The sequence below is a fragment of the Ursus americanus genome, chromosome 4 (assembly GCF_024610735.1).
Source record: "Ursus americanus isolate L20-20 chromosome 4, mUrsAme1.1.p, whole genome shotgun sequence".
Lineage (NCBI taxonomy): Eukaryota > Metazoa > Chordata > Mammalia > Carnivora > Ursidae > Ursus > Ursus americanus.
In genome coordinates this window covers 20,417,036-20,441,035 of record NC_142130.1, presented here as the reverse complement: position 1 = coordinate 20,441,035, position 24,000 = coordinate 20,417,036, and the positions used below count along the sequence as shown (strand labels likewise).

Here is a 24,000-nt window from a genome sequence, read left to right as displayed (position 1 = left end):
GCTCTGTGTGCTGAACTCTGCAGGATCAGCTGCTGTTTTCCTCACTCCATTTCTGCTCCAGAGATAATAGCCTAATGCTGATGTGTGGAGTGTGTGTGTGTGTGTGTGTGTGTGTGTGTGTGTGTGTGTCTGGGAGAGTTAGTATCTGCTATGACTCTGTGGAAGAACCCAACTTATTGTTTTCTACACATCTGGGCATGATGTTCAAGAGAAATAGATCAAAGCATGTATGTATCATGCATATAGAGTATATATGTAAAATTATAGAGTATGTGTCAAAGCATGATTTACGTTATTTTGAAAATCCAAAAGTGTAGGAAGGAGGAGGAAAAAAGTTACTATGGACATCTACACATCCCATTCACTTCCTCATCACTACATGATGGTAATCATTAATTTTTAAATATCTTTATTATGTTTTGTTATTCTAAAAGTAGTACACATTCAGTGTAAGTAATTTAAGGAAAAAAATAAAGACAAATATAAGTTGCCTGTAATTTTTCCAGTTAGAGCTAACTACTTTGGAGTGCTCTCTTTTGCTCTTTTTCCCCCTGTATAGTTATTTTATGTAGGTCTTCAGGTCACACGGTAAATGGAAATGCAGACGTACTCGCACTGGCAGCTTTTTTCCACATAAATATTCAGGCAGCACAAGGGCCCCTGTCTTTCTGTTTAAGTCTTTTAAAAATTAAATTGTTAGAGTTCATCACCTATCTGATTTCATCCCAGCATTCTGGAAAGTTTGAGTATTGCTGTCCTGAGTTACAAAGCTTTGCATTCTTGGATGCTTCCCTAGGACCAACAAATGCCAGTAAAAGCAAATGTGGACAGAGGAAAGGAGTGTTTTTGTTAGGAGGGATGTTCCCTTGCCTAGGAAGACATGTAGGGGCCAGGTCTAATGCCTCATTTGTCACCCTATGCGCTTATAACCAATTTGGATGCCAGATGAATGGCCTAGAAAGCAAACCCGAAAAGTCATTGGTTACATTCCTCAATGGTTAGACCAAACTTAGGAATACCTAACTCTTTTCTTTTGGAGATGTAGCAATTATTGTCAGTGGAAAAGAGAAGAATGTTTATGCAAGTCTTTTTACTGACTGGATGACTTCCCTGAGAAGTGGACAGATGTAAAATTAGTTTGGGTTTGTCCATCTTAGAGTTGTGTTAACAGTGGTTAGACCTATGAACTTTATGCTGTCCCACAACAGTTTTCCATTGTCTCAGAATTCTTCTAGACCACAGGTAAGCTCAGGCCTCCTGAGGGTTGTGGTGGCTGAGTTGTGCTCAGGTTAATGGCATAGAGCACTGTGTTTCTTTTGAAAGGTCAGCCAGTGGTGTGAAGCAGGAATCTACCTTTTGGCTTCCCAAGCTGTAGACAAGTGCCAGTCACGAGAGGGGGTTGACGTTGCCTTGAACGACATTGAGGCATTCCTGAGTACAGCAAAGGAGTACCAGTTGCCCAGCCACATGGAGTTTTACAGCCAGTTCGAGTTGATACTCACCATTGACGTCAAGGTAATGTTTCTGGGTTATTTTAATTCTGTGGTTGGAAAGGAAGCACCAAAGGGCCTTTCACCTGTTGCTTAAGAAAGTCCAGGTACAATGTACTGAGCAGGCTCACGAGTTCCTGAGTTCTCAGGTGGTATCTTAGACTCTGTGCTTCCTGGCATTGTGATCCTTCATGGTCTGACCCAAATATCACCTTTAGTCATTTGTTTCTCTCCAGCTACTCATGAGCGTCCTGATGTATCATGCACTGTGCTGACGATACAGCAATGAGAAGAAATAGACATGGTTCCATTCCTAATGGAGCTTAGTGGGAGAGGCTGACATTAATAAATGTCAAATACAAAACATAAGAATGTGGCACAAGCTGAGATAAGTGCTCTGGAGGAGAGATTTAGGGTCCTGCTGGACATGTGATAGAAGAACTTGACCTTGACTGGGGATCACTGGAGCCAAGGCCTGGAGACTGAGTTGAGATAATGGGGGAGCCTTTCCAGACCAGAAGTAACAGCATGTGCAGAGGACACAGGACTGGAGGGAAGTTTGCACAAGTGCAGAACCCAAAGGCCAGGGTGGCTGGAGTACAGAGAGCAAAGGAAGGATGTTTGGGGTGAGATAAGAGAGGGGCAGATGAGGCAGAGCGTTATGGGCCATATTAAGGAGTTTGGTCTTATTCTAAGAGCAGTGGGAAGCCACTGAAGGATTTAAGCAGGGGAATAACTTGATTGGATTTGCATTTTGAGAGGAGCACTCTTCTATGAAGTCAGCAGAATTATGGATAGCATACCTTCCTCTGAGATTTACATCACCTTGTATGTATCTCTCCCGTAGGACCTTCTTTACTTCCTTTGAGTCACAGATCTCTTTTGAATCACAGAATCTGACTCACATACTTTCAGGTTTCTGCATACTCAAAGTAATTAAAGGGAATTTGAGGTAGGCACTTTTATCAAGATATGGGCAGGATTTAGGGAACCCCGTAGGGATGGTGAAGGTCCTTGGGGCTAGCAAGAAACAGGAAGAATTTACCATCCATAAGCATAAAGGGCAAAGAAGAACCCAGGAAGTACTGTAGCTGTGACAGTGAGAGGCGCTAGTAAGGGCTGTGGCCTTGGGCAGAGGGATGGAACCACTGATGGGGGAATATATATCTCGACTCTCCTCGCTCCCTCTTTTGGATTTCCTGGTGGTACTTCCCATTGGCCAAGCCAATTAAAAGCCCATGGGCAAGTGAACCTCTTCAACAGACCCTGTAGAGGTCAGCTTCCTGGGACACAGAGCTGGGAAAAGAAGATGTAGTAGGGTGACAAATAGGGAATATCCAGCATATATAACTTTTATAATTAATTTTATGGGATACCCTAAAGTCCATCCATGGATTCAGGCTAAGAGCCTTTGCTATAATATGTTACATACCATAATGTATTCTACTTGTGTACTTTAAATGTCTGTCTTGCTCATTACACTGGGAGCTTCTGAAGGGAAGGAGCTTTATTCATCTCTGTACCCCTGTGCCAAGCCTTTGCCTGGTGTCCAATCCATATTTGTTGAGCTAGTGGGCAGGCAGGTGGCAGAGTGGGCCAAGTACAGTGGGGGCAGCTCAATGTGGGGTTGTACCTTAATGATGTTCTTTCCCTGAAACCTTTTGGTGGTAAGGTGTGATCTTGGTAAGGGGTGGGGTATAGTTAAGCAGACACCTTCCCCCAACACAAGGACCCTTCTTCTTCCTTGCAGAGGGAACAAAGGGAAGGCCCTCTGGTGTAGGTTCTATACTGCAGACCTGGTGTTGGTAGCTCCAGGTCAGATTCCTAAGACAAGATAGTCTCACCCAAGTCCAACTCCATTAGCTGCTTAAGTCAACCAGGGAGATTTGTGGCTACAGCTGCTATTCTGGCCAACTTCAGCAAACTTCCTGGCCATACTACCTACCAGGAAATGAATAAAACTTAATAAGCCATCTCTGGAAAGTAGGCAGAAACATGGAGAAAGGAGAGGATTATAAGAGAAATATTTTTTTTAATCCTGTACGTCAAATGGATCAAAATATCCCCAAACCCATCTTTTCTTCTTTTGTTTTGGAATAAAATTTTAGGTTATAGGACTTAAATATCCTGTTGAGTCAGAGAAAGTTTTGTCCACTGAGAAGTAATGACTTTGTTGCCAAAACTGGTATTCTATACATACAGAAATATTCCTAGATATATGTATATGTAGATATTGTACAGACACATGTATCTTTTTACTTTGACAATTGAGATAGCATAGAAGCAATGAGACCCCCAGTGTCAATGAGCATACCTAGCACTGAGATCTTGGTTTCTAATACCATTCTTCAATAAAAGACTCCTGAGCTCCTTGGAGAAATGGCTGATTCTAGGGCCAGGGCAGGGAATATACAAGGTGATCCTTAGAGCATCTTGTAGTGCTAGAAGGACCTACTAAAAACAAAACAACAAACCACAGTGATGGCACATAGGTGGCAACTGAAAAGAACTCCCCATGGCTAATGCTAGAACAATTTGAGCAATAAAAGTAATAAAGTAGTATTGGATTACAACCCAAAGTATAAAATACATATCCATGAATCCATTCTGATATAAATAAATGATGGAATAAATAAATAAATGGGGCAGAAGAAACTAATCTCCCATGCAGAAGAATTCTAAATGATTTATGTAGATACTTTGCCCTCAAGGAAGTAAAGCATAATTTCCCAATCCTTAAATGTGGTCTGTACATAGTGACTTCCTTTCCAAGAATACAGTATGGGTCGAATCTCCAAGGAACTGTTGAAAAGGAAGAAGAAAGCTGGGGGCATCACAATGCTGGATTTCGAGCTGTACTACAAAGCTGTGATCACAAAGACAGCATGGTACTGGCACAAAAACAGACACATAGACAAATGGAACAGAATAGAGAACCCAGAAATGGACCCTCGGCTCTTTGGGTAACTAATCTTTGATAAAGCAGGAAAAAACATCCGGTGGAAAAAAAGGCAGTCTCTTCAATAAATGGTGCTGGGAAAATTGGACAGCTACATGCAAAAGAATGAAACTTGACCAATCTCACACCATACACAAAAATAAACTCCAAATGTATGAAAGACCTCGATGTGAGACAGGAGTCCACCAAAATTCTAGAGGAGAACATAGACAGCAACCTCTACGACATCGGCCAAAGCAACCTTTTTCATGACACATCTCCAAAGGCAAGAGAAACAAAAGATAAAATGAACTTATGGGACTTCATCAAGATAAAAAGCTTCTGCACAGCCAAGGAAACAGTCAAAAAAACTAAGAGGCAGCCCACGGAATGGGAGAAGATATTTGCAAATGACACTACAGATAAAAGACTGGTATCCAAGATCTACAATGAACTTCTCAAACTCAATACACGAGAAACAAATAATCAAATCAAAAAATGGGCAGAAGATATGAACAGACACTTTCCCAGTGAAGACATACAAATGGCTAACAGACACATGAAAAAATGTTCAAAATCATTAGCCATCAGGGAAATTCAAATCAAAACCACACTGAGATACCACCTTATGCCAGTTAGAATGGCAAAAATTGACAAGGCAAGAAACAACAATTGTTGGAGAGGATGTGGAGAAAGGGGATCCCTCCTACATTGTTGGTGGGAATGCAAGTTGGTACAGCCACTCTGGAAAACACTGTGGAGGTCCCTTAAAAAGTTAAAAATTGAGCTACCCTATGACCCAGCCATTGCGCTACTGGGTGTTTACCCCAAAGATGTAGACGTAGTGAAGAGAAGGGCCATATACACCCCAATGTTCATAGCAGCAATGTCCACAATAGCTAAATTGTGGAAGGAGCCGAGATGCCCTTCAACTGATGACTGGATTAAGAAGTTGTGGTCCATATATACAATGGAATATTACTCAGCTATCAGAAAGAACGAATTCTCAACATTTGCTGCAACATGGACGGCACTGGAGGAGATAATGCTAAGTGAAATAAGTCAAGCAGAGAAAGACAATTATCATATGATTTCTCTCATCTATGGAACATAAGAACTAGGATGATTGGTAGGGAAAGAAAGGGATAGAGAAAGGGGAGGTAATCAGAAGGGGGAATGAAACATGAGAGACTATGGACTATGAGAAACAAACTGAGGGCCTCAGAGGGGAGGGGGGTGGGGGAATGGGATAGACCAGTGATGGGTAGTAAGGAGGGCACGTATTGCATGGTGCACAGGGTGTTATACGCAACTAATGAATCATTAAACTTTATATCGGAAACCGGGGGTGTACTGTATGGTGACTAACATAATATAATAAAAAATCATTAAAAAAAAAAAAGAATACAGTATGGGAAGGGAGAAAAAATAAAGTGACTTTATGGTGAAGTGTTTTTCTTTTTTTTTTTTACACCACACAACCTTAGCTAGGTGACCTAGGTCAACATCAACAATGTTGTCAAGCAGATATGATGTACCTTTGATATGATGTGATGAACATGACACTTTACTTCCATGGTCTTACCCCCACAACCCATAGCTCTGGTCTAATCACAAGAAAAACATCACCTAAATCCCAACTGAGGGACATGCTACAAAATATCAGACCAATACTCCTCAAAATAGTCAGTCAAGGTTATCAAAAACCGGGAAAACTGAGAAACTGCCACAGCCAAGAGGGGTCTAAAGTCATGACAACTACATGTAATATGGTATCCTGGATGGGAACCTAGGGGGAGAAAGTACATTAGGTAAAACTAAGGAAATCTAATACATGGACTTTATTTAATAATAATAATAATAATTTATTTTAATAATAAAAATAGCAGTCAATATTATTTTATTAATTGTAAGAAATGTACCACACTAATGGAAACTTAGGGGAAACTGGGTGGTCTATATGGGAACTGTCTGTACTATTTTGTACTTTTTTCTGTAATTCTAGAACTATTTGAAAAAATAAAATTTATTTCTAAAACACTGGTACTACTCCATGTCTAAACAATTGAATCTGTTACATTTAAGACATAGTGATTATCAAAGCTACATCAACAATTAAACTATTGTTCTTGTAACAGCCAGCCTGTCTGTCTGAGGCTCTTCAAGTGCTTTTCTGCAATATATTGCTACTCCACCACCCCCTTAGTGCTGCTGTTTTGACTTTTCTCCCTTGTTCACTTTCACCATCCAGTCTAGAAAATGAAACAACCGAAGTAACAAATAACAAAATTCAATTCTTTAAATATTCACTGGGAAGCCAGTTTGTACTTTGTCATGGGACTACAATAATGAAATTCATAATCCCTGTAATGAAGCTGGTGGCCATTTAGTGGAAGACAAACATGTCCCCAGTAAGTGCCTGTTGGTCCAAGAGCATATGGAATGGAAGGAACAGTGGGGCATGTAGGGGAGGCAAAGGTCAGCTCAGCCTGGGGAGGTCAGGGTGTTCATAGGAGAAGATGCCTACATTTGGTCTGGAAGATTGGGTAGGAGTTTTCAAGGGAGACGAAACAAAGGGAGGGAACCTCAGCAGAAGGAAGAGGAGGTGCAAAGGCAAAGAGACTGGAAACAAGAACATTCCCGTAACTGCCATAGCTGGAGGCTAGAGTGAGGGGTGGGGACTAGTGGAGATTAGACTGGAGGGAAATCAGTGTAGTTAATGAAGGGTCCACTGTTTCATGAGGAGTCTGGACTTTATCCCAGCAGGACATTTAAACAAGGAAGTTATTCTTTTGGGATCTGAACTCATAGCTGTGTTGTCGGAACCTTGAGTCCACTGTACAACTGAGCTTCTTGAAGCTAGAGGCACATTCTCTGAAGAGACCTTTTATTTTTTATTTATTTTTTTTTGAAAATGACAAACCAATGATTTTAAAGGACTTTTCTCAGATAATAGTCACTTATCATGTATAGTAAAATAATAATAACAATATAATAGCCAAAAAAAAAGATGTCATTCACAAAATCATAGTTAGACATCCCATGAGTTTGGATTCTACAAAGCACATTCCTAAATAATGTCAAGTTACAGAATCAATAGAAATTAAATTTACAAAGCATGTATAACTAAACTTCAACAAAAATACATATAAAAATGTGTGGCTTGCAACAGTACTTAAATGGAGTTTATAGATTTAAATGCATCTATCAAGAATTAAGGGTGGTTGGAAGAACACAGACTAAGCATTCAAGTTATGTAGTTAAGGAAAGAACAACAAAATAACCCAAAGAAAATAGAATAAAGGAAATAATAAAGTGAAGAGAACTTTTAAACACAAGCCCCACTTTAATCTAGATTAGGGGTCTGTAAACTATAGCTTATTCTCCAAAACTGCTTGCCACCTACTTTTATAAAGTTTTATCAAACCACAGCCACACTTATTCATTTATGTAGTATATATTATCTATGACTGCTTTTATGCTACAACATCAGAGGTGAGTAGCTGTAACAGAGACCACATGGTCTGCAAAGCCTGAAATTTTTACTGTTTGATCCTTTACAGAAAAATTTTGCTGACCCCTAGTCCAGACCAACACTGCACAATAGAAAGATAATACAAGCTGTATATGTGACTTAAGATTTTCTAGTAGCCACGTTTAAAAAAGTGAAAAGAAACACAGGAAATCAATTTTAATAGTGTTTTATTTAACCTATATCCAAAATACTGTTTCAATATATAATCAATATCAAAAGTTATTAATGAGATACTTTACATTCTTTTTTTTTTATTTCTAAGTCTTCAAAATCCAGTGTGTGTTTTACGCTGATGGCACCGCTCAATTCAGACCAGCTGCATTTTCAGTGCTCAGTAGCCTCATGTGGCTTGTGGTTACTGTATCAGACTATGACAAAGAAGACTACCCACTTCCCTTGACCCGCCAGGGTAGAGAGATGTCATGCTGCAAGCAAGGCCAGAAGAAACATATTCAGCTGAGTTTAGGCTTTGTTGAAACTCAAAGACTTCCAGGCTTTATTTCTTATTCTCTTGAATCTCTGCCTTAGAACATACAGTCAGTTATGAGCATGTCTGTGAGTTTCATCTTTCCCTTGGTATTTTTTCAGTTTACTTCTTTACTACTTATGTATAGAGAAGGGGTCCCACCGAATAAAATTCAAATGTTTCTTCTTGGGTATTTGGGGTTCCTTTGATACTGTCTCAGTATGTAGCCAATTCTTTCCCCCAGAACGCTTTTCCCCCAGAACTCTTCTGCATCAGGGCCTTTATTCAGGGTACACCTCTTACTTTGAAACCCTCCTGCTTTGTAAAGTGGCCTAATGTCCTTCATTCATAGTCTGTGGCATCCTCTTCTACTACTAATGGACATGGCTTCATGAACATTTATCCACTCAATATGTATTTACTGAGCGCTACTCTGTGCTAGGCATTGTTCTAGGCATGGAGATACAGTAGTGAAAAGGATATGATCATTGTCTATCAGGTGAGAGATGCAGACTTTCAGAATCACAATTCTGGTGGAGGGCGAGTTGTGCCATGACTTGCATATGGATGGAAGGGTCACCTGAAGGAAGTGAGGTTGGGGGAAGAGGGGAAGATGGGAGAAAGGGAAAGCTTCATGTCCTCAGGCTCAGTGCAGAGTAACCTGGTCATGATTTGCTTTTGTTCCTGCAGGCCAGAGCCCAGGAAGTCCTGCAGAAGCTGGGCGATGTGCAGGAAATATTTCACAAGAGGCAAATGAGTCTGATGAAACTGGCAGCCAGACAGACTCGCCCGGTGCAACCTGTGGCCCCCCATCCTGAGTCTTCCCCAAAATGGGTGTCACCGAAAACCAGCCAGCCCTCCACCTTGGGTAGGTTATTTGGGGCGAGGAAGATTTGTGCCCTTATGTTTAATCAGTGCTCATGAGTGTTGAGATTGTGGTTGTTTAAGATGCATAATGGTGGTTGTTTTGGCAAATATTATTTAAAATAAACTACAGATATGGAATAGTACAGGCATTGAAGACTTTATAGAGTTAGATAAAACTGAGTGCCTGTGTACAAGGAGATGCTCACAGTCTAGAAGGGGAATAATATAAATGTGCAAATAACATCAGCATAAAATAGACTCCATTAAGGACCTTTAAAATGCTCAAAAAATTCTATTATCGATCCAGTGGTAAATTTAGTTCTTTATAGAGATAAAAACAATAGGTAAGTCCTTACACCATTCCTGCATGGTCTTGATTATGAGAGCTTATTAGTAAGCCTTGAGATCAGGTAGTATAAGTCTTCCAACTTTGTTCCTTTTCAAGATTATTTTGGCTATTTTAGATCTTTTTCATTTCCATATAAATTTTAGAATCACTTTTCAATTTCTGTTGAGATTATGCTTGAGGTTGCAGTGAATCTGTAGATCAATCTGGGGAGAACTGTTATCATACCAATATTGGGTCTTCCAATTTATAAATGTTATAACTCTCCATTTATTTAGGTCTTCTTTAATTTCTCATGGCAATATAGTAGTTTTTCAGTTTGGTTTGCTCTTTTTTAAAGTTTTTATTTAAGTTCCAGTTAGTTAACATACAGTATAATATTAGTTTCAGGTGTGCAATACAGTGATTCAGCACTTCCATACATCCCCAGTGCTTATCAGGACGAGTGCACTCCTTAATCCCCATCACCTGATTAACACATCCCCTGCCCACCTCCCCTCCGGTAACCGTCAGTTTGTTTTCTATAGTTTGAGTCTGTTTCTTGATTTGCCTCTCTCTCTCTCTCTCTCTCTCTTTTTTCCCCTTTGCTCATTTGTTTTGTTTCTTAAATTTCACATACGTGTGAAATCACATGGTATTTGGCAGTATAGTAGGTTTGAGTGTAGAGGTCTTAGGCATTTCATGTTTTTTTTTAAACCGTATAGTAAATGGAATTTATCATATCTAACTATTAATAGTAATATATTTCTGTATAAAATGTAATCAGGTCATCTGTGAATAGGGACATTTTACTTCTTCTGTTTCGATCTTTATGCTTTTCCCCCTTGCATTATTCTAATGGCCGAGACCTCCAGTACGATGTTGAATAGGTGTGGTGAGAGCAGACATCCCTGTCTTTTCCCAACGTTAAGGCAAAGAGTTCCTTTTTTACCTTAAAGTATGATGTTAAGAGTAAGTTTTTCACAGAGGCCTTTCATCAGATTGAGGAAGTTCCCTTCTCTTCCTAGTTTGATGAGAGTTTTCATCATGAATGATTGTTGACTTTTTCAGATGCTCTTTTTGGTGCATCTATTGAAATGATTATATAGTTTTTCTCCTTTATTTGTTAATATGGTGGATTACAATGATTTATTTTCAAATGTTAAAACAATTGTACATTCCTGGGATAAACTACTCTTGGATATGTTATATATGTTATTTGTTACTCTGTTATTTGAAACTCTGTTATTAAGCACATACATGTTCATAATTGTTATGTCTTCCAGATATTCTGGCCCTCTTCTAATTAGGAAACATCTCTCCTTTCCTCCTTATCTTTAGTAATACTCCTTGTCCTGACGTCTATATGTCTGATATTAATATAGCATAGCCAGCTTTCTTATGTTTAGTATCTGCATAATATATTTTTTCCATTCTTCTATTTCTTTGTTTTTAAAGTGTATCTCTTGTAAGCAACATATAATTGGGTCTTGACTTTTTTAAAAAAAAAAAGATTTGATTTATTTAAGAGATAGTGTGCACGAAAGAGCGCATGAGGTGGGGGGCAGAGGGAGAGGGAGAAGCAGGCTCCTCGCTGAGCAGGGAGCCCCATGTAGGGCTCAGGGCTCGATCCCAGGACCCTGGGATCATGACCCAAGTGGAAAGCAGATGCTTAACCGACTGAGCCACCCAAGCGCCCCAGTTGGGTCTTGACTTTTTAATACATTCTGTTAACCTCTGCCTTCTAATTGGAGTATTTAGTCCATTTACATACAATGTAATTATTGATATAGTTGGATTTAGAGCTATAATTTTGTTATTTTCTCATTTTTTCCCTCTATTCCTCCTTTCCTGCCTTCTTTTAGGTTAGCAATTTTTTTTAGTCTTCTGTTTTAATTCTTTTATTGGCTTTTAGCATACCTCTTTGCATTGTTTTTTTCAGATATATGTTTATATATAGTCTTATATTTTATATATAATCTTTTACATCTACTCTCTTATTCAGTCATTTCCAATGTTCTTTTTATTCCTTATTGTAGATCTGAATCATCACTTGTGTCATTCTCTTCAGGCTGAAGAACTTCCTATGCCTTTCTTGTGCAAGTCTGTTGACAACAAATTCTTTTGTTTTGTAATATATCTGAAAATTATGGGATCTTGGTAATTCTCCATTTCGTTTGGTATACAATCCCGTCTCCCGTCGCATATTGCACTTTTTAGAAGCAAGACTTGATAACAGTTTAGCGCATTTCTTTCTTGAATTTTCTGTGTGCACACACACACACACATACACACACATTCAACACACACAAACACGCGCACTTAATACACTTATGCACACATCCTGCTCACACATACAAACAGATACTCACACACATAGAGACATATTTTTGGATGCCTGAAATTAGGCCATGGTTCTCCTTAATTCTCATTTAGGGCTCTTTCCCAAAACTAAATTATGTTCACTTCTGTGATTTTCCTCTGTCATTGTTCTAAGGGATATATGTTTGTTGCAAGTAAATAAAGCAGGAATGATAGCTTGTTTCTCTCTCTCTCTCTCTCTCTCTCTTTTTTTTTTCAAACACAAGATCTTGTAATGGACAATGACCCTTCTAGTCTAAATAGATCTTCATCATATCTGAATGGCTATCATTGACTTTGGCCCGACATTTTGCCCATTTTGCAGAACAATTCTGCACTTTTGGTTTGGATAGTAACCGCTGAGTATGGATTCAGGCAAGTTACTAACAGGATTTTCAAACATATTTATCCGATTCCTTAGTAACCGAGTCTGTTCCAAGATAAACCATTATATTTCACAGTGTAAGGAACATGAGGGAGCTGGAATCTTGGTTCTAACTCTCGTTAGCTGGGTGCCTTGGGTACAACATTTAACCTCTCTAAAGTTTATAAGGAATGTGAAAAAGTTCTTTTGTGGCTATAATAATCGTTAAAATGTACTGTTTACCATGATCTAAATACTTTGCATGTATTAACTCATTAAGCCTCATAACAGCCCTCTACTGTAGGCTTTCTCATTATTCCACACTTTACAGATGAAGAAGCTAAGGCACAGAGATTACTTTGATAATATGTGTCTTGTACATGTAAGAGCAAGACTCGAATGCTGGTAGTGTATCTCCTCGCCCCAGCCTTGAACTTCATCACTGTACTTACAGTGGGCAGGGTGGTGCTTCTCAGTCATGGGTGTTGCCAGTTATAATGTATGCACTCCTAGCATGTAGTTATTATGCCTGGAATCACTCAGCTTACAGGGATCCTGCAGAGAGAGAGGAGCCCAAAGCGTTGTTCATTGTTATGAAGTAGCTTCAGCGGTCGTATAACCAGGGACAGCAAATAGTCACTTCACTGCAGATTTCAGTAATATCTATAAAAAAATCCATAGAAAGCCCAAGCAGATTCCAGTCGACTCACAGAACCTGAGGGTTGGAAGGAATCTCTGGAGGCCACCGTTCACCACAGATAAAAATCAGGATGATATGTTGGGGGCATTAGGTGGATGGCATTTTGGCCATGGGACCCAGAAACACTCAAATTCTTAGGTTGTTCCCAGGGATCCTGTGAGTTTTCCAAGGGAATTATATATACAAGGGTGTTGACAGTAACAAGAACTCAAAGTACCACTTACTTAGTAGCCTTGGAGCCATCATCCCCAATGCAGCCCTCTGGTAATGCTGGGTTAGAAGGCCTCAAGGCCTAACCAGGGCTTCTCCTCCCCAAGTGCCATTCTTACTGCCAAATTTCCTTGGAGGCCTGAAGAAAAGATATCTCCCAGGTGTCCCAAGAGCTCTGTGGAACGGAGGGGTGGGTGACAAAGTGACAGAGAGAAGAGAGCAAGAGCAAGACAGCCCATTTCCATCCTGACTCAGCCAATTGATTCTTCACATAGTTGTCTCATCCACTAATAATGTGGTTCCATCAGTTCTGGAATCCAACTGTTAGATTAGCAACAATTTCTGGCTGGGGCAGGCATAGATATCCTCTTATATAATCATAGTATAATTATGTGAGGGGGGGGTTTTGCATGTGTGTGTGTGTGTGTGTGTGTGTGTGTGTAGAGACAGAGAACACTTTGAAGAAGACTGTAAGGAAATGATTGTGTTTAAGTGGTAAGATTTTAGTATTTTTAAAATTGTCTATAATAAGCACAAATTAACTACCTGTATAATGAAAAAATATGTTCAATAAATGTGGTATCTAGAATTGAATCTTGTCTTCTAATCCAAGAGCAACATCCGCTGCAGCATTATACAGTACAAAGATAAATGCTAAAGCAGCAGAGCATAAAAGAATCCATGAAGTTTGAATGTCAAGGAAGACTTCCTGAAGAAAGTGACCTTTTCCCTGAGCCTTAAAAATGGGAATGATGGAAATTCTCTCGTTTTTACTGCTTTACGCTTACTGATTTGTTGTAGTTTGATGTTTCATGTGGTGTTGTGTGTGATCTTTGTCTCTTTGGATCAAATGTTAAATGCCTGGGGTTGAGGGCTATTTCTTTTCTGCATCTCTCCTTCACCTCCAATTTCATCTCCCACCTCGGAAGTCACCGCAGCAGCTCAATTAAGCTTTGTTATTCAGCTGGGCCAACCCAGTCCAGCTGCTCGTCCAAGCCAGGAGATACGCTCTGGGTTATTTATAAGCTAAGTTGCCAAATTAATGGCATGGGTTTTTTTTTTTTTTGTCTCTCTAGCTCCTCTTCAGAGGACATCTGAGGAAATTTTTACAGGGACTTTGGAAAAGGAGGATGACGAGACGAAATTTGAAGTCAAGGTAAGATCACCTTTCTCCTTTATGGATAGAAATTTCTGACATAAGAGAATGTTGCTGCCATAATTACCAATAAATGAAGTTCCCCTGTCCCATACCTGTCACCTCCAGACGATGTGGCCATAAAGACACATAGCACAGACCAGTGCTCTCAAGAGCTGAGGTTTGTAGGATTTCTTCCTTTTTTTCCTTCTTAATTGAAACTAGAAAAACTGTTTGGTCATGGATGTAATTGTTGGTAGATACTATGTTATTGAGGGAACAGTCATTTTGTGCATTCCTGTACTCTGACTTCATATTTAAATTTGGTAGAACAGTGTGCAGTTCATGTACAAAAACCATGGCTGAATTACATGGAGCTACACACACTTGCGTGCATGTACCCCCAGTGAGTTCTGAATAAACGCTGTAGATTGTGTGAACATCATTTTCTTGCTTTTAATACTATGCTCTAGTTGTGTAAGATATTAATATTAGAGGAAGTTGGGGGAGGGGTACACGAGACTTCCCTGTATGTTTCTTTGCAACCTTATGTGAATCCATAATTATTTCAAAATAAAAGTTAAAAAAAAAAGAGCATAAGCTTTGGAATCAGGCAGACCTGCATGGAAGCCACAGAAGCCACTCTAAGCCTCCGTTTCTCGTCTATAAAAACGGGGATAACAACAGCTATCACCTGAAACTAATTTTTGGCAGCAAATGGAAATTTGAAAAGTGCCAAGCACTGTATAATTGTAAGGTAACATATTTAAATGCCCAAATTAAAAATATGTTGCCGCAAAAGCAACCCTAGAAGGGTCCCTTTCCTCCTGCCTCACTAAATGATGAGTATCTGGCTGATGGAATGATGCTGAAAGCAGAAGCCGGTAGACCCTGGGTCACACGCACTTTAGCAACAGTTTGGATCTACCATCTGTGCCTAATGGGTCTGAATAGAGGACCCCACAGGTATTCCACCGACCATGAGGGGGTCAGGCAGAAAGCGGGTCTCAGACTTTTCTTCCTCGAGGCAGAAACAATGTGGGAAGTGGAGTTGCCAGCAGACTTAGAGAGAGAAACCTGCATTCTTCTGTTTAGTCATCCTTTCATAGTTTAGACAGATGAGGACATTGCTATAGCTGTTTCAGAATCCCCTGTGGTGGGAGAAATTGCTTTACCATGTCTTCCAGAGTTAAGAAACAGTCTGCAGTTTCACACAGTCGTGATCAGCCATTTTAAAGAGTAAAGAGCAATTTTTTGAAGTGGGCCGATGTAATGAAACTTCGCCCGACTTGACATCCATGAAGTCTGTGGAATTATGGAGTGATATAAAAAGGGCTGAACTGTGATCATCTTCAAAACTGCGCATCACCCTACCCATCTCTGTACCCTGGGCTTCAGAGAATCTCATCTCTGAGGGTGAGAGCCGTGTCAAGTGCACCAAAGCCCAGATCCAGCCCCTGAACTCACATGCTGTTGCTATTAACCCGCAATGCGATTCTAACTACTTCGGCTCTGTGATCTCCTTTGCCCATCTTTAGACAACATATTTATGGCCTACACACTTTATAAAGATGCCATAGGAGTTGTGCGTACATGACGGTTCTTACAGAAAGGAATCCAAATTTGAGTGAATTATTTCAGTAAGTGTGAACAATAAAAGTGAGTGCTGCTGTTTTATTTGTTGGGGGGGGGGAAGGAAATATAGTTAGTAATCGTAAAGCACCTTTTCTCAGGGAAGACCTCAAGGTATTTATGGTGAAATGTTTCCATAAACTGCATTTATTTACTTTGATTTTATTTTTGGTAAAAATAGACAATGCAGAAACTAGGTCAGGGGAAGAATCAGAGGCCTATAGGGTTGGAAAATGTTAAGTAGAATCCAAGAAGCTCTGACCACTAGATTTTTGGTTTCTTCTTTTTTGGTTGTGCTGTTTATTTAATTCAGACTCCAAGCCCGTCCTGCTAGGATGCTGGCTCCCTCGTATTTAGGCAGTCACCAACAGCATAGGTACGGGTAAGCTGGCACAAGCCCATGTGACAATTGTCCTGGGCTTTGTTGTCGTATTTCCTTATTGTCACCTTGTTTGTGTATTTAATGAAGGGCTTTTCCTGCAACAACATGTATGTTAACAGTCAAGGCAGTGGAGGAAGCAGGGTAGGAACGGTCTGCCAGACTTCCTCAATTTGGCAAACAGGCTGGTCAGACTTCTTTTTTTGCGTGTGTGTGTGTTTATAAAAGTAATGTTTATTGCATAATTTTTTAAACATTCAGGTATAAAGAAAATAAAATGATCCAATTTTCTAAAAGAAAATCGACATTGCTATTTTAGTGCATCTATGTCATGACTTTGGCCTGCTACTTAATAATACCTAAAAAAATAAGCATATGTGTACATGTGAAGTTATAGTTGAATTCTTGGGAACCTGGGCTCTGATACCAGATTGCCTGTGTTTGCCTCCTGGCTCTCTATGGGCATTTACTGTAATTTTTAAAAAAAATTTTTATTATGTTATGTTAGTCTGCATACAGTACATCATTAGTTTTTGATGTAGTGTTCCATGATTCGTTGTTTGCATATAACACCCAGTGCTCCATGCAATACGTGCCCTTCTTAATACCCATCACCGGGCTAGCCCATCTCCCCACCCCCATCCCCTCTGAAATCCTAAGTTTGTTTGCCAGAGTCATAGTCTCTTGTGGTTCATTCCCCCTTCTGTTTACCCCCCCTTCATTCTTCCCTTCCTTCGTCTACCAATCTCCCTGCTATTCCTTATGTTCCGCAAATGAGTGAAACCATATAATAATTGTCTTTCTCTGCTTGACTTATTTCACTTAGCATAATCTCCTCCAGTCCCGTCCATGTTGCTGTAAATGTTGGGTAATCGTTCTTTCTGATGGCCGAGTAATATTCCATTGAATATATGGACCACACCTTCTTTATCCATTCATCTGTTGAAGGGCATCTCAGCTCCTTCCAGAGTTTAGCTATTATGGACAATGCTGCTATGAACATTGGAGTGCATATGGCCCTTCTCTTCATTACGTCTGTATCTTTGGGGTAAATACCCAGTAGTACAATTGCTGGGTCATAGGGTAGCTCTATTTTTAACTTTTTGAGGGACCTCTACACTGTTTTCCAAAGTGACTGTACCAACTTGCATTCCCACCAACAGTGTAAGAGGGTTCCCCTTTCTCCACATCCTCTCCAACGTTTGTTTTTTCTTGCCTTGTCAATTTTTGCCATTCTAACTGGCATAAGGTGGTATCTCAATGTGGTTTTGATTTGAATTTCCCTGATGGCTAATGATTTTGAACATTTTTTCATGTGTCCGTTAGCCATTTGTATGTCTTCATTGGAAAAGTGTCTGTTCATATCTTCTGCCCATTTTTTGATTTGTTTATTTGTTTCTCGTGTATTGAGTTTGAGAAGTTCTTTATAGATCTTGGATACCAGCCTTTTATCTGTAGTTTCATTTGCAAATATCTTCTCCCATTTCGTGGGTTGCCTCTTTGTTTTGATGACTGTTTCCTTTGCTGTGCAAAAACTTTTTATCTTGATGAAGTCCCAAAAGTTCATTTTTTCTTTTGCTTCTCTTGCCTTTGGAGATGTGTCATGAAAGAAGTTGCTGTGGCCGGTGTCGAAGAGGTTACAGCCTATGTTCTCCTCTATGATTTTGATGGATTCCTGTCTCACATCAAGGTCTTTCATCCATTTGGAATTTTCTTTGTGTATGGTGCTAGAGAGTGGTCAAGTTTCATTCTTTTGTATATAGCTGTCCAATTTTCTCAGCACCATTTATTGAAGAAACTGTCTTTTTTCCACTGGATGTTTTTTCCTGCTTTGTCAAAGATTAGTTGCCAAAGAGCCGAGGGTCCATTTCTGGGTTCTCTATTCTGTTCCATTGGTCTATGTGTCTGTTTTTGTGCCAGTACCATGCTGTCTTTGTGATCACAGCTTTGTAGTATAGCTCGAAATCTGGCAACCCGATGCCCCCAGCTTTGTTTTTCCTCTTCAACAATTCCTTGGCAATTCAGGGCCTTTTCTGGTTCCACACAAATTTTAGGATTGTTTGTTCCAGCTCTTTGAAAAACGTCGTTGCTATTTTGATCAGGATGGCATTGAAAGTGTAGATTGCTCTGGGTAGCATAGACATTTTTACTATGTTTATTCTTCCAATCCATGAGCATGGAATGTTTTTCTATCTTTTTGTGTCTTCTTCAGTGTCTTTCATCAGTGTTCTGTAGTTTCTAGAGTATACATCCTTTACCTCTCTGGTTAAGTTTATTCTGAGATATCTTATGGTTTTTGGTGCTATTGTAAATGGAACCGATTCCCTAATTTCTCTTTCTTCAGTCTCATTGTTCCTGTATAGAAATGCAGCTGATTTCTGAGCATTGATTTTGTATCCTGCCACATTACTGAATTGTATGAATTCTAGTAATTTGGGGGTGGAGTCTTTTGGGTTTTCCATATAAAGTATCTTGTTATCTGCAAAGAGAGAGAGTTTGACTTCTTCTTTGCCAATTTGAATACCTTTTATTCTTTTTTGTTGTCTGATTGCTGTTGCTAGGACTTCTAGTACTATGTTGAACAATAATGGCGAGAGTGGGCATCCTTGTCGTGTTCCTGATCTTAAGGGAAAGTCTCAGCTTTCCCCATTGAGAATGATATTTGCTGTAGGCTTTTCATAGATGGTTTTTATGAAATTGAGGAATGTACCCTCTATCCCTACACTCTGAAGGGTTTTAATCAGGAAAGAATGCTGTATTTTGTCAAGTGCTTTTTCTGCATCAATTGAGAGGATCATATGGTTCTTGATGCTTTTCTTGTTGATATGCTCTATCACACTGATCGATTTGCGAATGTTGAACCACCCTTGCATCCCAGGGATGAATCCCACTTGGTCGTGATGGATAATCCTTTTAATGTACTGTTGGATCCTATTAGCTAGGATCTTGTTGAGAATTTTGGCATCCATATTCATCAGGGATATTGGTCTGTAATTCTCCTTTTCGATGGGGTCTTTGCCTGGTTTTGGGATCAAGGTAATACTGGTCTCATAGAATGAGTTTGGTAGTTTTCCTTCAGTTTCTATTTTTTGAAACAGCTTCAGGAGAATAGGTATTATTTCTTCTTTGAATGTTTGGTAGAATTCCCCAGGGAATCCAACAGGCCCTGGACTCTTGTTTTTTGGGAGGTTTTTGATCACTAATTCAATCTCTTCATGATTAATTGGTCTGTCAGACTTCTAAACATCAAGACTATAAGAAGTGTGAGCAGAGGGGCGCCTGTGTGGCTCAGTCCTTAGGCGTCTGCCTTCAGCTTGGGTCATGATCCCAGGGTCTTGGGATCGAGCCCCGCATCGGGCTCCTTGCTCAGCGGGAAGCCTGCTTCTCCCTCTCCCACTCCCCCTACTTGTGTTCCCTCTCTTGCTGTCTCACTCTCTGTTAAATAAATAAATAAAATCTTAAAAAAAAAAAAAAAGAAGTATGAGCAGAGCCCATATAGTTGTGAATGACCATGAGTAGGAAGGAAGAGGATCTATGAACTAAATCCCAAAATCCTAGACTTAAAAATCAATTCAGGACCAGTAAATGCCATTAGCATTTGACAAGGTAGGTAGTATAACCAGGGAAATTGTCATTCCAAAATATGTAAGAAAACTAGTAAAAGAAAATAGTTGGTTAGAAAAAAAGGTTTAGACTCATGTCTGTATGATTCATGGCTTATTAAAAGGGGGACAAGGAGGTTGACTAACATGAAATGCAATCATTGCTGCTTTTGTTTTGTGGCTACTGTCCAGGACAGATGACCAGAATGCATCACATCTAACCCTGGTGACAATCCTGACAATCCTAGCTCGCAAAGACAAAATGAAACCACAGCACAAATCATAACATTGTGATAAATGACCCACCTTGCCTTCCTCAGGTAAATGCTCAGAGAAAGAAAGAAAGAAAGAAAGAAAGAAAGAAAGAAAGAAAGAAAGAAAGAAGCCAAAACCATTAGATTGCCACTAGACTCACTGATACTCACTACAACAAAATCATGCAACAAAATCATGATGTGAATTTATCATCATCAGAGAACTCATTTCCAAAAAAGGCGTTCCGTCTTCTCAGGTGGGGTAATCCTTGCTTTACTTGTTGGAAGGAATGCAAACTAAACTTGACAAGCTGGCTGAGGCTCTCGGGGCCATCTGGCAGCTGTGTGGCCATGCGCTAGACTCACTGACGTGGTCTGGGAAAGCCCAGCCGTGGAGGAGATTCGCTGTGGTTGCTGGCAGTGGTGATGTTTCTAGTTCGGGTCCTTTACGTCACCAGCTGGAAGCTGAAAGCATGACTCATGGGGGCTGCTTTCCCAGGCTGCTCGCTTCACAGCCTCTTCAGAGCTGGAAAGAGGCCAGAGGCTGATGAAAATTCCTTTTTCATGAATGTGAACCCTCAGGATAAAGACCAAGCTACTGGATATGGGCACCAACAAACTGTTCCTGGGCACCTGTTAATGTGGCTTAGATAGTAGAGGCCTTTTTAGGCTTGCAAGCAAATAGTCTCCTTTATAAAAATTAAAGAGAGAGGGGGAAAAAAAATCTGTAACTTACAGCCAAGGCTGTAAGTTACAGAATGGGGAGGTGAGGGAAAGGTTGCTAACACTGATGAGGCCCAGACATTGTGCTGTGTGCTCTATGTACCTGATTTCATCACAAATCCTCAATACCTTGAGGAAGAAGATGAGGAAGATAGTGTTTCCCTTGTTTTATCCGTGATGCTGTTGAGACTCTGAGAAGTTAAGCGAGTTTCCCTAAGGGTCACACAACTACTAAATGGTGGAACTGGGATCTGAAACTTGTAGTTTATTTAATCTAATAGTTTACTCATCTGACTTGATCTATTTACCTATAACCTATCAGTGACTTAATCTACCTAACTACCAGTTTACTTAATCTCTCATACTCTAAATTTCCTCTTCTGCAAAATGGGGATAAAGCAACCTCACAGGTAGTTGGTTAAATGAAAACTATATGACTTCAATAATAATGATAATGTTAACAAATCAAAATAAAAATATTTTAAAAACAAGAAACATACGGAAAGTACCTAGCATGATGCCTCACATATAGCAGGTTCTTACTAATTTTAGTTTCCCATTTAATCCCATGTTTATAAATAGAATGTTCTGTGTAAAAGATGAAAAGTAGCTGAAGGAAGGTCAGATTCAGATCTTAAATTGAATAGCTTCTCCTAATCTTGAATGTGTACTGTTTTGCCAAATGATAGCAGATCAGGCCAAACTCAGTTCCTTGCTTTCTCACTCCTTTGAACCCCCAAAGCTTTCATTTACCTTTCTGATTCTCAACAGGAGAACTACATAAACTATAAGCACATTTCAGTGTTCACCCTCTGTGATGCTTGAAGTCTGGTCATTCAGTGAATCCACCAAATCTTAAAGCAACCCCAACTAAGCTTTCTGAAGAATTTCTAGAACCAAGATTTTCAAGGTTCCCTATGTATTGCAGCCCTGAGAAGCTTATTAATAATGCAGATAAGAAGTAGGAAGATCAGTAGGAGAAGAAAGGGAAGAAGAAAGGGAGGGTAAACAGAAGGGGGAATGAACTGTGAGAGACTATGGACTCTGGGAAACAAACTGAGTGCTTTGGGGCGGGGGAGGGATTGGGATAGGCTGGTGATGGGTATTAAGGAGAGCACGTATTGCATGGTGACTGGGTGTTATTCTCAAGTAATGAATCATGGAAGTTTACATCAAAAACTAGGGATGTACTGTATGGTGACTAACATAATGTAATAAAAAATTATTATAAAAAATGCAGATTCTCAAGCTCTACCCTCAGAGATTGTGATTCAGGAGGGCTAGAAGAACATGGTTCAAGAATCTGAATTTTTAACTTTGAAATTTAAAATTTTTAATTTGGTGACTAGAACGCAGGTGGTATAAGGATTGCATTTTTGGTCACACTGGCCTAGAGGCTATATTCACTGGTCATAAAGACTTGGGACAAAGGAGAGCTCATTAAGGTGGATATGGATCTCTTAGGCTAATACAGAGTTTAGAACTTAGTGAAGTAAGGGTGTGATTATATTAAACTATGAGAACGGACTTTCATTGAGGGAGCTATACGAAAAAGGAGAGAATAGCATTTAAGACCACTGTTGACTTTGCTCTTTGACCAATAAAAAACTGAGATGACTAAAATATTTCATTGGTCCAAACTGGGTGTCTTATTCAGCTCCGTTTAATATGCATTAAAGCAATTGCTATGGGTCATATGGAAACAATTCTAACATGGGGACTGAACTCAGTAATCTTACACGTTTCATGAGGGAAACTACATATTTCAAATAATTTGTAATGTAGGAGAGAGTGACATACCTCCAGTAAAAGGAATATAACATGTTAGAAGGCAGAAGAGGGAACAGTTCATAACAACAATATTGGGAATATTTTTAGAAAGGAGATGGCATTTGAACTTAACTTTGAAAAATAAATACAACTTTGAAAGGTGGATAAGACAGAGAAAGTCAGTCAAGATGGGGAAGGATATAAAGTCTCAAAAGTCTGAAGGGGCATAGGCCATTCTGGGAATGGTTCGAGAAAGCCAGAGAGGTAGACCAGAACAGGTTGCTGAAGGCTTTGGTTAGGAGTTGTTGCCAGGAAGGGTACCTGTGTATTAGAAAGATGACTCTGGTACAACAACAATGAAGGGTAGACTAGAAGAAGGCAGGCAGGAGGACCAGGTGCCAGCAGGTGTCATGGTCTGGGTGTGCCTCCTGTGTTAAGAGCCTTCTAATGACAGAAAAAAGGGAGATAGGCAAAGCTCATACCAATTAATCCAGATGTCTTCCCCAGTGCCTAGAATACACTAGACTGTCTCAGAAAGTGTGATGAATGAGGTGTAGATTAAGGCAGAGAAGAAAGGGAAGAGATTTAATAGAGAGGGAAAGAAGATATTGAAGATACTTTGAGGTTTCCATCTCGGATTTTTCATTAGATGAATTTGTTGGCTAATATAGAGCACTCAGGAGAAACAGTAGAAAGTGAGGACTTATGAAGGCTGAGTCCAAACTTTGTAGGGTTTTGTGGATCTGTAACAACAACCCACACCCTCTCTTTCTATGAGCTGTAGCTCCCCCCCCCCGCCCCAACACACACACCAATGAGAGCCAGCCAATTGACCTTAAGGTTATGTGGAAATTATTTGTGAAATAGGTTAGGGACCAAAGATCGGTCTAAAAAAGTACTTTTCAAACTTGTGATTTTATTTACGAATTAAGATTTACAGACATACAAAAATAAGTTTACATTGACATTTATGCATTGAGGTTAAAATCACATGAAATCAAACAGCTTGAGAAAATTCTGGGTACGTAGGCAACTTCTTTTCAATGTCCTTGGCATGCTTGTTTCCTTCACATTTCTTGGTTTGGGAATGGGAGAAAGGTATCTTGCAACATGTTTCTCAATTTCTGGTATTTTGAACAGAACTACAGACTTGTAAATCATTGTTAAAACAATGTTACAGTTTTTTAAGAAGACACTTTTCTCATAAACAAAATATTATAAACATTGTTTAGAGTATTAGTCCAGCCTT

The 24,000-nt window shown here is 39.6% G+C and overlaps 1 protein-coding gene across 8 annotated transcripts in view; it reads left to right on the top strand.

Annotated features, from left to right (window-relative positions):
• Window positions 1–24,000, top strand: part of MCF2L2 (MCF.2 cell line derived transforming sequence-like 2) — a 248,979-nt gene that overhangs the window by 120,809 nt on the left and 104,170 nt on the right. For 7 of the 8 annotated variants that reach the window (XM_087861430.1, XM_087861434.1, XM_087861431.1 and 4 more), the window contains 3 exons: window positions 1,324–1,515; window positions 9,120–9,297; window positions 14,333–14,412. In XM_087861430.1, coding sequence (XP_087717556.1) covers window positions 1,324–1,515; window positions 9,120–9,297; window positions 14,333–14,412 — 450 coding nt within the window. The remainder of the gene's footprint in view (window positions 1–1,323; window positions 1,516–9,119; window positions 9,298–14,332; window positions 14,413–24,000) is intronic. The other variant, XM_087861435.1, reaches the window with a different exon arrangement.